Source organism: Ammodytes marinus (assembly GCF_949987685.1).
Source record: "Ammodytes marinus genome assembly, chromosome: 23".
Classification (NCBI taxonomy): Eukaryota; Metazoa; Chordata; class Actinopteri; order Uranoscopiformes; family Ammodytidae; genus Ammodytes; species Ammodytes marinus.
This window is the reverse complement of record NC_137227.1, coordinates 14261927-14276042: the sequence shown is the minus strand read 5'-3', so window position 1 is coordinate 14276042 and position 14116 is coordinate 14261927. Positions and strand designations below refer to the sequence as shown.

At 42.0% G+C, this 14116-nt stretch overlaps 1 protein-coding gene across 2 annotated transcripts in view; it reads right to left on the bottom strand.

Moving 5' to 3' along the window:
- Window positions 1-14116, bottom strand: part of svep1 (sushi, von Willebrand factor type A, EGF and pentraxin domain containing 1) — a 104311-nt gene that overhangs the window by 59311 nt on the left and 30884 nt on the right. For both annotated transcript variants that reach the window (XM_080052063.1, XM_080052064.1), the window contains exons 2-3: window positions 11717-11972; window positions 9265-9453 (exon numbers count right to left, since the gene is read on the bottom strand). In XM_080052063.1, coding sequence (XP_079908189.1) covers window positions 9265-9453; window positions 11717-11972 — 445 coding nt within the window. The remainder of the gene's footprint in view (window positions 1-9264; window positions 9454-11716; window positions 11973-14116) is intronic.

Genomic DNA, 14116 nt, shown 5'->3' with positions numbered 1-14116 from the left:
GATCCTTTTTTGGCATTTCTGGTGAGCTGCCAATTTTTTCTTTCAATTGCTGCACCTCATGTTGCTTTATTTCTCGCCCATTACATCTTGGATTTCACTTGTTAAATAATTACTTGGGTTTATTACAACTTGGGATGTATTTTAATAACTTTGGCCATCATATATATGTTTGTTATAATAACTTTTTACTCGCAAAGTTATTGCTGAGAACTGGGAACACAGAGGGAACCAGAGAACTGGGATGTTCAAATACAGAGTTTTGTGGAGCTGATAAGCTTATTCAACTTTATGTCAACTCCTTTGGCGAAGGCTTGAATATCACCAACATTCATTTATATGAAAAAGTTACTCACTATAGCTTTCATTCAGTTTGAGCAATCAATAGGGGCTGGGGGAGTCAGGGAGTTGGTGGTACTTGACCCCCCTCCAGAAACTCTCCCATGCTTGTCCTCAGGAAATCCAAAGCATTCACCCCCTGGGCATAACTAGACCAAAGCTGGGACTTAATGTTGAGCAACTGAGGCTTTTATTTTCACCACAAAAACAGAGAAACAAGGACTTGGACGACACACACACACTGTACAGAAGCAGACAGTCGGCTGTGGTTATTGATGCTGTGGGGATTAGGTTTGGGCAGTTAGAGGAAACGGAGAGTCTTTATAAGCGTGTTTACGTAACGTGTTAGACGAGTTGGCCGAAGTCAATCCCCCTGGTAGAAATAATATTTACTTCAAGTGCAAATTACAACAACCGAGCAATCACAAGACCAGTGTCAAGTATTAGCTCATGGTGTTGGTCTATGATAAGGTTTAAAACCTAACTGGCTGGAGTCCATGACATCTGCTGTAAATGTTCATGGTCCCCTGTTGTTGAATCTCATACAGTCATATGAAAAAGTTTGGGAACCCCTCTCAGCCGGCATTATAATTGACTCTGCTTTCACAAAAAAAAAGATAAAAGTGGTATGTCTTTAATTTACCAGGAACAGCTAAGTACTGGGATGTTTTCCAAACAAAGAAGATTTTTTGAAAAGCAGTATTTGGTTGTATGAAATAAAATAAAATGTGAAAAACTGGCTGTGCAAAAATATGGGTACCCTTGTGGTTTTGTTGATTTTAATGCCTGTAACAGCATGTAAAACTGATGACTTTAAACACACAGTTGGTTGGATTATGTTGTTAAGCCTTGAACCTCATATAATTGTCTGTTTAATCATGAGAAAATGTATTTTAGGTGCCTAAATGCAAGTTGCACTTCTCTTTGACTCTCTGCTGAAGTGAAACAGAATGGGATCATCAAAACAGCTCCCAAAAGATCTGAAAAACAAAGATTGTTCATTGTCATGGTTTAGGGGAAGGCTACAAGAAGCTTTCCCAAAGGTTTAAATTTTCAATTTCGACTGTAGGGAACGTTGTCAGGAAATGGAAGGACACAGGCATAGTGGCAGTTAAACCCAAGCATGGCAGACCAAGAAAAAAACAGGAGCGGCATAGGTGGAGGATTGTGAGAATGGTTGCACACAACCCACAGATCACCTCCAAAGACTTACAAGAACATCTGGCTGCAGATTGTGTATCTGTACATCGTTCAACAATTCAGCGCAATTTGCACCAAAACATCTGCTTTTTATACAGACCAAATAACTTAATTTTTGTCTCATCAGTCCAAAGCATTTTCTTCCAATATGAAGCTGGCTTGTCTAAATGAGCTTTTGCATACTCCATGCAACTGTATCTGTGGCGTGGGCGCAGAAAGGGCTTCCTTCTCATCACCCGGCCATACAGATGTTTTGGTGCAAATTGCACTGAATTGTAGAACCATGTACAGATACACAATCTGCAGCCAGATGTTCTTGCAGGTCTTTGGAGGTGATCTGTGGGTTGTCTGCAACCATTCTCACAATCCGCCGCATATGCCGCTCTTGTACTTTTCTTGGTCTGCTAGACCTGGGTTTAACTGCAACTGTGCCTGTGTCCTTCCATTCCCTGACAACGTTCTTTACAGTAGAAATTGACAATTGAAACCTTTGGGAAAGCTTCTTGTAGCCTTCCCCTAAACCATGACAATGAATAATCCTTGTTTTTAAGATCTTTTGGGAGCTGTTTTGATGATCCCATTCGGTCTCACTTCAGCAGAGAGTCAAAGAGAAGTGCAACTTGCATTTAGGCACCTAAAATACATTTTCTCATGATTAAACAGACAATTCTATGAGGTTCAAGGCTTAACAACATAATCCAACCAACTTTGTGTTTAAAGTCATCAGTTTTACATGCTGTTACAGGCATTAAAATCAACAAAACCACAAGGGTACCCATATTTTTGCACAGCCAGTTTTTCACATTTTATTTTATTTCATACAACCAAATACTGCTTTTCAAAAAATCTTTGTTTGGAAAACATCCCAGTACTTAGCTGTTCCTGGTAAATTAAAGACATACCACTTTTATCTTTTTTTTGTGAAAGCAGAGTCAATAATAATGCCGGCTGAGAGGGGTTCCCAAACTTTTTCATATGATTGTAAGTATTTTACTTCTTTCCACTCCTCTAGTTCCACAATCAAGAAACGTTTTTCCTTAAACTATCTCAATTGAATAGGCAGTTTGCTATGACGTTTGCTGAGTATAACTCGTTCCTTGGCTTTCATCCAGCAAAATTGAAGAGAAGCTAAGAGACAACACATGTACTAAGATACTAATGCAGGCGTCTTATGAAAACATGAATTTCTGCAGCAAAACAGAAATTGAACTTAATCACGAGATTTACACAAATCAACACTATTTAAAAAAATTCTCAATGAAAACAACAGGTAACAATTGAAACTGATTCGATCCCATGTGGTGCAATGACTTGTCACACCCAAATCAACAATCAGTTATTAGGGTCACTTCCTTTTGGTCCAGGCACAAAAACAAAGAGGAACAAATACACGGAATCGGACACAGCCGAAGAAAAGACCATTTCATTGGACTACTACAAATAAATACATGTAGAAACTGTCACAGCACTGCTGCTCTGTTAACAAGAGGATTACTTAGACAGAAGTGTTAATATAAGGGAGCTATATTTACTTTCAATGAGATCAGTCTGTCAGTTTTCTAAATGTTTTTTAACGCAGATCCAAAACAAGCGCGAGAAAGCAGGCGTCATCAAACAGGATTGTATAAATGACGTGTACATAAATAATTTTCGGGCTCATTGTAATCTATTATGACTATGCTATGTACACAGGCCAGTCTCTGCTCTGTTGCCTCCGCAGAAGCATCTGGTATGTGTCAGATCCTTGAATGTGGTAAGTTTTAATGGGCCAGAGGTGAGTGCACGCGAAGCATGCCAATAACATGTTGCTGTGCCGTGCGTATATGTTGATCCCTACATACGCTGTTGTGTAAGCAAAGTGTGACAATGAGATGAGATGTGCTGCTTGGTGTTTGAGGACTAAGATGGCGATAGCCGGTGTGGTGTCAAGTTCGGGCACATTCCTCAGAGTTCACGAAAAAAACACTTACTCTTTATAGCTTTCTTATTTCTATTTTGACTGTTCTTCAGTTACGTTGGAGACCTTGGTGAGGGGGGGGTGAAAGGAGAGAAGAAAATACATAATGATTGCAACAATCTTCCCATTTCATCATTTTTTATAGTCCTCCTTAACGTTTGACAAATTCCACCTCTCTCCTTGTCATTTTAATTCCACTCTTTCAATTTATGGCCACCTCGAGGCTTTCACTGCCGGGATTACTCGGCCATTCACATCGAGACCACAAATATTTACAGTGCAGACGCAGTGAATGCTTTTTGTCTCCTCCTTGCAACATTAACACAAGGAAACAGATAGTCCAGTCATTACACGTAGAGATGGATATGTTGTGTTGAGGGTTGAGTCGAAAGCTCACTTCTGCCACGCGTCTCCTCTTGGGATCAAGAGGTTTTTATCGACTAGATATTGTAAACAATGAGCAAATTCTCCAGTATCGACTCTGAGGAGGGTTTGTTTTGTTGCACTCTTGGCCTTCTAGTAAACAGACCATTTCTCGGACGGTTAAGCCAGAGAAATGTATTTCCTCACAAACAAATCTCAGACATTCATTCATTAAAGCCACTACGAGTAACATGGCTCGTTGGCTTCCCCTTTGGACAAAAACGGTAGTATTTTTACGACGCCAGCTGTCGTGAAGCTGTTTTCTAGCTCGTGCCGGGCGTGCAAGATTCAAATGATCAGGAAGCAATATAGTGCATGTCCGTGTGTTGAAAGTGTGAGGGCACCGGACTCTTTTCGGCTCCGTGAGAGTGGTTAGTGACATAGCATCAACTAATGCCAGTCAGTGCTACACACACCTGATTGCAATGAGTTGATGCAGTGTCACCTCTCACGGAGCTGAAAGATTACGTGTCCTCATAGAAAGCGAATGAACGAGAGACGGCAGTTAGTAGCCTATGGATCACGATGAGGTAATGTGTTTATGTTGTTGTAAATAATTACTATTTCAGATGAATAATGGTCATCTGATGATGCTGGTGAGGCAAAGTAAACTTTGTGTTAATAGGCTACCGCTCATTAATTTAGGAGTCTAGTCCGCTCCCGTGAAATTGTGTATACGTTGCTTGGCAACGCCCTCCCGCCCGCCAATCTCTCCCTTTTAGCTTTTCTTCATTGCATTTTCTTTTTTTTCTTTGATGGTTCAGCCCCGTTATCAGTCATTATGACGACAAACAACTGTCTCAAACAAGGCTCCCGCTCCCCTTCCCTCACCTGGAGGGATAAGCTTCTCAAATCGCGTTGTTGCGCCACACTGAAATCTGCGACCAATACGGATATGTGACCATAGAGCATGCACGCGTGAAGCGAAAATCGGACTGGGTGTGCGACCAGACCAAATGCAGTAATAAAAACTATATAAAAACGTCTTTCTTTGCACTGATGGTCTTGTTTGCTGTTAAAGGTAATTTATGATTATGTGAGGAATGAGGCTGTTTAAAAGATATTTAAATGTTACTCGGAGCTGCTTTAACCAAATAATGTGAAAATAACAATTGAACAGAATCGACTTTCTAATTGTGTCATTCTTAGACACACATTTAAAAAACTCTCAAATCAAAATCCTCTTACTTCCACAAAGCTTTTTCCTTAGCTTTTAACCACATTTAACCTTCGTCAGAAAGTTTGCTCACTCAGTCTTCCATGCAGATGACTTGGTTACCATCATACCACACACTCATGTAACTTAATGAAAATGTAGCCTTCTCCATGACAACTAACTCCATCTGCCGACAAAGACCGTGTGACGCGATATTAATAACAACATTATTTTATTGGCAACTATTAATATGAAGCATTTTCTCTCAACTGATCTTGGGGAATTCTTTCATATTTCCCAATGCTACATGCTCGTTTTGAGTTATCATATCACTAATGAAGGGACATGGGAGTTGTGAATTTAATCCCAAAGGATAAATTCCAACGAATGAGAACTACCATGTAAATTGCTGAAATGTATTCAAATATAACCACTGTCATGTATTATAGTAAAAAAAAAATTCACGCTTTAACCGACATACTATATCTTAAAATAAGCCAGATATTCAGATATTTTTTCAAAATCGTTCCAGTCATCTCAAATACCTTGTTTTAATCATTTTTTGTTTTATTTCTTTCAAGCCGTCTTCTGATCTCTCTCTCTCCCCATCCATCGCTGTCAGGCCGTCCCGAGAACAAAGCCCCGTTCTGCTGACACCACACTAACACAGTCCAGAGCTCCTGTCACTCTCTTGGGCTACAGAAGAGGCCAGATAAGCCAGAACGTGTGACAGGAGGAAAACATGTTACCCTCCCACACCCCCACTTCCCCATTCCTCTGGTGATCCCTTCGTGATGCAAATATTGCGAGCTTGAGATCGGTATGTGAAGTGGAGAGACAACAATGTCCTGGCCGGCCAGAGTAAAACCAAGCTGTGCGGAGGGAAGTGGCGGGTTCATCATCCGTGTCTATCTATTGGGATTCCAGTCGTGTTTTGTGGAAGAGGCTGTTTCACTTGGCTGTCGACAGATTCATAAACAACACCGCTGTGCACTGCGGGGATTTGGATAGTGTTTCCAAGGAGAAGGAGGAGAACGTTCAGCCAATAATAATAATGATCCACTGACAGGCCTGAGGTTCGGTCATATTATTTTCAGATGTGTGAACTGACTCTTGAATGTGAGAAAACAAAGTCCAAAAAGAATAAAAAACCCTCAAACAAACTTTCAGTCTGGCCCCCCTGAAGCCACACACACCGACCATCAAGCTTATGCAAACCAGAGCAAAAATCTCTCACTCTGGCAGTGTATGGCTGCGTCTGTCCGCCACTCATCAGTCCTGGCATTGCTGACGCTGTGTGTACCCATAATTCAAAAAACACCTTCGGTTCAGCCAAGCCCACTGAGTTTAGAGCAACAGAATATAAAAAAAAAGACGCAGCAGGAGTTTGTTGAGTTTACTTGTATGTTTCTTGGTTACGTACTACACACACCGCAAGTCCAATTTGTTTTAGAGCCACTGCAACTTCAAACCAGCCTCGTAAGTCAAGAGAGGATAAAATCTTGAATACATGTAGTGTTGTGTGTGAGGGTATTTCGCACCACAAAACCCCAAACTTAGACAAACACGGTTACCAGCGACTTCAGTGACACATATTTCCAGCCTGGGACGGCACACTGCGGGTACATGTCAGCTCCAAAGCACGAGGATGACGACGCAAGAGACAATCAAGCGTCCGCAACAAAAATCCACCAAACTCCTTCTCCCATGAGACCGTATTATATGAGTGAGTGAGAGACAGACAGAGGAAGCAGTCATCAGTTGCGGTTTGCAGCGCCTGGCTGTGTCCTTTCCTTTCTGCAAGTCTGCTTTCTGCTATTAATTAAACCGTTAAAACAGATTAATAAGCAAAGTGGGGCTCCAGTCTCGACAACATCTGATGAGAATTAGGAAGGCGTGCTTTTTGGCACAATGACCCCGATGCCCTTTGCCTTGGCTCTCACTTCGACAATCCTCCTCACTCTTTTCTCTCAGCAACTTTTAAACTCTGATGTGAATTATTTAAACTTGTCTGTTGCTCAAATGGCCCTTTTCCCTCCTCCTCTGTCTGTTATCTATGAGCCTGGATTGAAAACATGTGGGCAAACAGAGGAAGACCTAGAGGGCAAAAACAAGCAGGATTATGCCCCATTGTTTCCTACATTTATTATTAAAGCAGATTGTTATCCACATTTCTACTTCCATGCAGTCCATGGTTCCCCTGAACCTCCCCTCCCCCTAAATGACGGATGAGACGTCTAAATGGTAGCAGGCCAGCCCATACCTCCTATTCTTCTCCTATCTGTTCTGGCATATTAGTACGATTTAGGACCTGGCATCGCTGAGAAGTCATTTTCACATTGGCTAGGTTAGTTTGCTCATTGATTCATAGCGATAGACAACTTATTTGGTTGACCTTTAGAAGGTGCACGCAAAAGTTACGAGGGGAAAAGAACACTCTTGCTATTTTTAGGTTTTCAAGAGGATATATTGTACTCAAGTAACAATAAATAAAATTATTGTTTTGTCATAAAAAGTTGGTTGGTTCAAAATAAAGGTTAGCTTACTTAGGTTATTGGCCTCCAAATAGCATGCCCCCCCCCCCCCTAGTTGCTGGGCCCTAAACAGCTTTCCCACTTTCTCCCCCTTATGGGCGTCCCTGCATGGGTGAGGGTTAGCAGTTACTTAAACACGCAGACACACACCGACCTGTGCATTTATTGGCCGTTCTGCTCTCCAACAATCACAAAGAGTGCTGTGCTCCTCTGTGAGTTTGGTGATTACTTATTCCCTTAACCTAACACGTAAATGACAGAGACCACCTGCAGCAAATTGCAACATTACACAGCGTTACTTGGAGGTTTAACAGACCACAGAGTGGACAATTACAAGACAAATTAATGTGTCATTCCACGGGCTGCTGGCAAGTGTTTTCACTCAAATGTCTGCAGCGGTGGATTGATTTTAAGCAACACACCCAAGCAAAACAATGTGAATGCACTACCACAAGTTCATCAATCACTGTAGTGTGTGTGTGTGTGTATGTGTGTGGGGGGTGTTCAAAAGAATTAATGGCTGAATTTGAGGCTTTCCCTCCATAAAGAAGAGCAACAGCAAGACTGACATTTTAGTGTGGAGTTTAATATATCATGGAGTTGTTACTTTCAAGAATATTTTCAGACTCCAAGGTTTAGGACTCCAAGGAGAATCCAAGAAATACGACAGGAAAGGTAAATGTTTGCGTTAAAGAGAATGAGAAGAGGGAGAAAAAACCCTCCAACAACCCATGTTTTACCCTCCATAAAACACTGTTTATGGTTATTATTAGTACATTTTATATTACTACAAAATAAAAAAGAATGTACATTCTAGGGAAGTGTATCATTTCCAAACCCAAGGAGTTATTCCATGTGTGTGTGTGGGGGGGGGGGGGGGTGGTACGCCTAGGTTTGAATATAAGATTGACTGTATATGGTTATACAGACACATACACCCTTTTCAACTCACTGATGTTCTTATCTTAAACTATGTTTTCTGTATCTATAAAATAAAAAAGTTCTAGAGCCCAGTTGTACGGAACAAAAGGGTAAAAGTCAGAGCACTCTTATCAACGAACCAAAAGATGTCTTGGTTTCTCAAACGGAATTGTATGAAACAGAAGTGGGAGGCAGAGCAATAAGAGCTCCAGTGAAAATGACTGCATTATTGTCAGGCAATGTAGAAAATGAAAGAAATGGATATAAGATGTGATTTAAAGGAGGACATTGAAGGTGGTTAGCGAGATGTGGAGTGTGCAGAGGTGAGAGGAAGTCCGCTGAGGTCATGCACAACACAGCCCTCCACCTCTACGGCACATTACTGGGGCTGTTGATAGTGATCTGCCCTGTGGACAGCTTACACTGCCTTAAGTGGACAGCCTGCTTATTTTAACTTTCACTCGTTACTCGGCAGTGACCTAAGGCCAAGTGGCCCTGATGTGGAGGAGACGCTGACAGGTAAAGGGGAAGAGGAAGAGCAACTAAAGGAACTCTAAAATCTCAAAGGCTTGAATATTTTTTTATGTAAGTGCTGCAAACTCGAAAGCAAACAATCTCAGTCAGGTTGTGAAAAGTGGCCAAAAAAGCAAATAACTTTTAAGATGGTGATTTGAAAGAGAAAACAAGCTGGTTAGAGCGTGTTCCTTGATAGAGTCAATGCTGGTGTTTTCTCCTACCTGTGCACTCGTGCTGCAGACCCTTGCCGTAGTATCCCTTCTCACAGATGCAGTCGTACTGTCCCGTGTGTGTGCCGCACTTACAGCTGGCCATCAGGTCGCAGCAGTCTGTGCCTGCTTCGCACAGAGAGGAGCACAGTGACAGATTCTCCTGGATGTAGCTGCCTGGATGGAGCTGCCTAGGGATGTCTGACGGGCAGGAAAGAAACCCAGGAAATACAGTTTTCAGTATGATTCGATTACAACTCCTGTTCAACAGACAAATAAGTGTTATTATAAAGTAGGGGTTTGTAGCACTTCACGCAAGGTGCATGAATGAATGGGAAAGCAATTTTAACGGAACACTTGTATTAAGAACATAGCAAGCTGTAAAAAGCATTTGTATGACAGTTAACTTGTTCTTAATTCTAGCATTGCTGGAGTTTTGACTGTTAAAAATACATTCTCTTAACATCATGATGGTGTCAAACTAAAAAGACAAATGTGCCATTTAATTTGACAATCACAAAATCTTAATACAGTTTTGGAACTTTCGAGACTCATGTTAGGCCTAACTCATCATCTGTGTATCCTAGCTGTGTATTATTACAGTATATTGGCAGATCCTGTACAGTATGTTATTGAGACTGGCTGAAGTAAACACAGACTTTCCACAGACTCCTGACATCCTTCACTCAAGAAATCAGAGAACAAAGCGAACAAACACCTGAACCACAGAAATGCCTGAATAAAATTCAACAGTGCCCACACGCCACACATGTTACAAGCAGGGAGCAAATGTCTTTATTTCCTAAAAGCACAGAAGTAAATGACAAAAACCTATGAATCAGAGCTGAGAGATTTTGCAAAAACAGTTTGGGACTGTAAAGGCCTTTGCACACCGGGCGCGACGCGAATAAACGCAACGTAAAAGCAAATGTTTTGAAATGTGAATTTTGTCGCGTCTCACTTTAGAAGCGACATCCCAGAAAAATCGAACTCAGTTCGAAAAAATAAAAAACGCAAATTTGCGATGCAAAATGACGGCGCTGGTGTGGAAGCTTGTATTGACTCTGTATACGTTCGTTAATTAACGGATTAATCGCACAAATAAAACGCGCCCGGTGTGCAAAGGCCTTAACTGGGAGTTCAGACAAACAATTACATTTTGCTTTGATGTCGGACTATAAGAAAACTTAAATTTTATTTCAAAGAGTCAATTTTATTTTTTTTTCTCTCATTGAGGAAGCATAAAGGCAGGGAGGGCCATAGAAGAAGACAGACGTGTAATTTCTGTGATTTGATTCATGGCCAGTGAGAGTGGCTCAACATGTGGCTCTGTTTGAAAACCCTAGTGCGTGCTCTGAGGCTGTCGTCGGCAGAGGCGTTAGGGCAGACTTCAAGACAGACGGCCCGGAGGCTGGGGCTGATAGTGCCGTGTGTGTTGGCTTTCATTCTCACGGCCTTATCCTCGCTCTGTCTCACTGATCTCCGCTACTGCACCTTCCATCTGGGATTTCAGACGCTGTGTGTGAGAGTTCACAATATACAGTTTGCCAGAGCATGTGTAGGATTTATGGCTTTCTACACACTAGGCGCTACACTCAACGGTGATATTTTATAGGTGATATTTTAAGTTTTAATGCCATGACTGAATCCCTGTTTGAACCAAAATAGTGGGAAAATCCCCCTCCATTATGGGAAAAAGGATTTATTTTGTCGGATCCGTATGGAAGTGAGGTCTAATGGTTGTTGGCAGTACATAACAGAGGAGGCCATGTGAAATTCACATCGTCAGATTCCATTTGAAATATAATCTACTTCCTTTTAAGTAAACACTGGAGTTTAACAGGGTCAAAACGTTAACTTACGAAATATGGCTTCAGGTCAAATGGTGATGATGGGAGCACTGAGGCTTCAAAGAGCCAAAGAGTAGACAGTAGCTTTAACTTTAATTTTCCAAAACACAGGGTTGGATGTAACTCTTCCGTGAGCAGCTAAAATGGCTAAAGTAGGAAAGTGATGAAATATAGTAGAGTGAGATCACAGATGCTTCTTTGAACTGAGGTAACTTCAACTCCTGAAGATTGTGATTTCTGTATTTTGATACAACAAATCAGCCTAAAGGTGGAGTCACTGTTTCTGGTGAACGCTTGTTGTCAAAATCACTTTTTGTCAAAATCATTGAATATCTCCAAAATTCCGTACTGTGTGTTGCTTAAAAAAAATCCAGTGTTTATACACAGCCCCTAGGTTGTGCAAACACAAGTGGGCCTGTTCGTTTACATGTTTAAGTACCAGTTCAGAGAGCCTAAACTGTGTATTAACACCAGCTTTGCTTTTTAGCACAGTAGGAACAGATAGGGGATTGTGAGGAGATATTCACTGATTTTGACAAAAATGGATTTTGACAACAACTGTTCTCTAGAATCGCTGAGTACACCTTTAAGTAATCTTCATCTCTGCTTCATACCTTCATGCAGTGCGCGACGAGCCAGGGCCTCAAACTCGGCAAAGTTGTGCACCAGGTAGCAGTGCTGTTCCTTGGGCTGCGAGGCCATGTCGTGAAGCTCCTTGATGTTCCCCTGCCAGATTCCCAGGGTGAAGATCTCAACGCCGCGTTCCCTCAGAGCTGACGCCACCGGCCGAGGGTCCCCGCCATTAGAGTAACCGTCGGTGATCAGGAAAATGACCTTGGTGGCGTTGGCACGAGAGTGACGTAGGATTTGCTGCAAGAGAAAAAAACAAAAGTTCACTCAGTGAAGAAATTATGTGATTTTACTTTAAGGAACTTTCTCTTTGGTTGCACAATGAAACCCAGATTTTTTTTTTCTTTCAACACTTTGTATTGGTAAGACGCAGCCTATCTGTTTAACCCTCTTCCAGTCTTTATGCTAAGATGTTAAACTAAAATATTACCTTAAACTCCTAAGTGAAGCTATGAAGCAGTTAAAGAAAAAGTAAAGAAAAAGCTGTGGACCGGTTGGATTAAAAAAAGAAATGTGTACTTAGACATTGCATTTTAAAAGAACCAGAAACATTATGAATTTACAATATGCTGACAAGCAAGACAAATTTTTATTTTAGTGATTGTAGTCATGCTGTTCTGCAAAGGTTGACCATGTCGTACACACATCCCATTGCTCTGCCTGCCAGCACGCTACAGACATAGCTCCAGCTTTGATGACATGACTAAGTTCAATAACGAAGAACGTCACACACAACCACTAAAAACCGCCCTCAATTCTAGGGTTCCTCAAAACCCCACATCAGCAGGACAGGCAAGGAGGGCACGATGGGGAGTTAGGGACAAAAAAGAAGGAGAGAGCTCTACAATTGTAATTACTGCTCTTACAGACTGCACAGCTGCTTGCCAGTGGCCTGAAAACCACCAGAAAACACTGGGCAACGTCGCTGTGTCCGCCCCAGACACCGGCTACAGTTCCCAAACTAACTTTAGCTAGCGTTTACAATCCACCACATACAATTAGCCCGGACATTACAGTCAGAGACACATATCTTTATTTTCTCTAGAAATTAAAGTACAAAAACAATCTACTACTAACATCGGTGTGGGGGCAAAGCTGATGGTGTCTAGACTTGTTGTAAGGGTGTTTTGTAGTGAACAATGGAAGAATGGGAAAATTATTTGGAGCATTAAATTGAGAAAAACAATAAAATAAATTTGAGAAGCAGAAGGAGCCAAGAGGTCAGTAGGACAAATATGCACATAGTAACTGAAAGCCAATACCGTATATATAGTATATCATGAAGATGTTGTCATTTCGTTTCATGTTTTTTTGATAGGGACAGATGCTACCACAGACTGTTGAATGACAAATCTCTAATTTACAGCATCACAGCTCTTATAGATACTGCTAATTTCCCATGCCTGTCCCTAGAAAGTGCTGTTAAACAATCATGAAGACAAATATGAAACATTGGGGCATTAAAAAACATACAAGCACATACACTGAAGTATGGGAGGGAAACAAAGGCTGTGTTTAAGAAGGAGGTGGATAATTTTTCTGTATTCTGAGTCCAAACAGGACGTAATAACTGCACATTACAGAGAGTTAACTATACGAGAGGTGAAGACAGAGGAGACATGTTAGGGTGCGATGGGCGAGGCAGGGAGAACAGAGCAGGAGAGAGAGAAAGATCTGGTCTTTATTGTCTAATTGGCCAAACTTCAAGCGGCTCTGGACTGGCAGGAGCGGCATAATTACAGAGAACGAGGGAGGCAGCGAAGGCAGGAAGAGAAGGATGGAGAGAGAGAATAGAGGAGAGAGAAAGAGAGCTTGGTTTCTCTGATCCTCAAAAGCTACGGGCTGCCTTCTTCTCCAGGTTCTCAGCCCCGGGGAGGTTCGCTAAGGCCGCCCCCAGCTGTCAGTGCACCCCATCAGACTTCTGCATTAACGAGAAAGTAGCCCTCCCTGGCCCTCCCGCCAGCTGTCAGCATAGTAATATTTGTGTCTGTGTTAGCATTTGAGGTCTTTTCACACCAGAGTACAATAACAGTGAACAAGTCAACGCGTGAACAACTTGCTGGTACGCCTAACAGTCCGGCCTCTACGTGTTAACGTTGCATGTGTGAGTGTTTTTGCCGTGTTTTTTAGGTCTTTTATGAGGCGTCTTCTCAAAGTGCTTTCAGGCCACGGCGGTTTGTGCGTTGGCTGTGACTCAGTGGCTGGTGTTAGCGACTGCGGAGATGCCACCAAGCGTAGCATACGCATGCATACCCACTAATAACACCCTCGCGAATAGCCTCCGCATACTTTGGGTCAGAGTATTAACATAAAGGCGACCACAGGAGCCAGTGTGTGGGAAGGGGCTGTCCCTTAGCGTAACTCTGCATGCACCTTATTGTTTG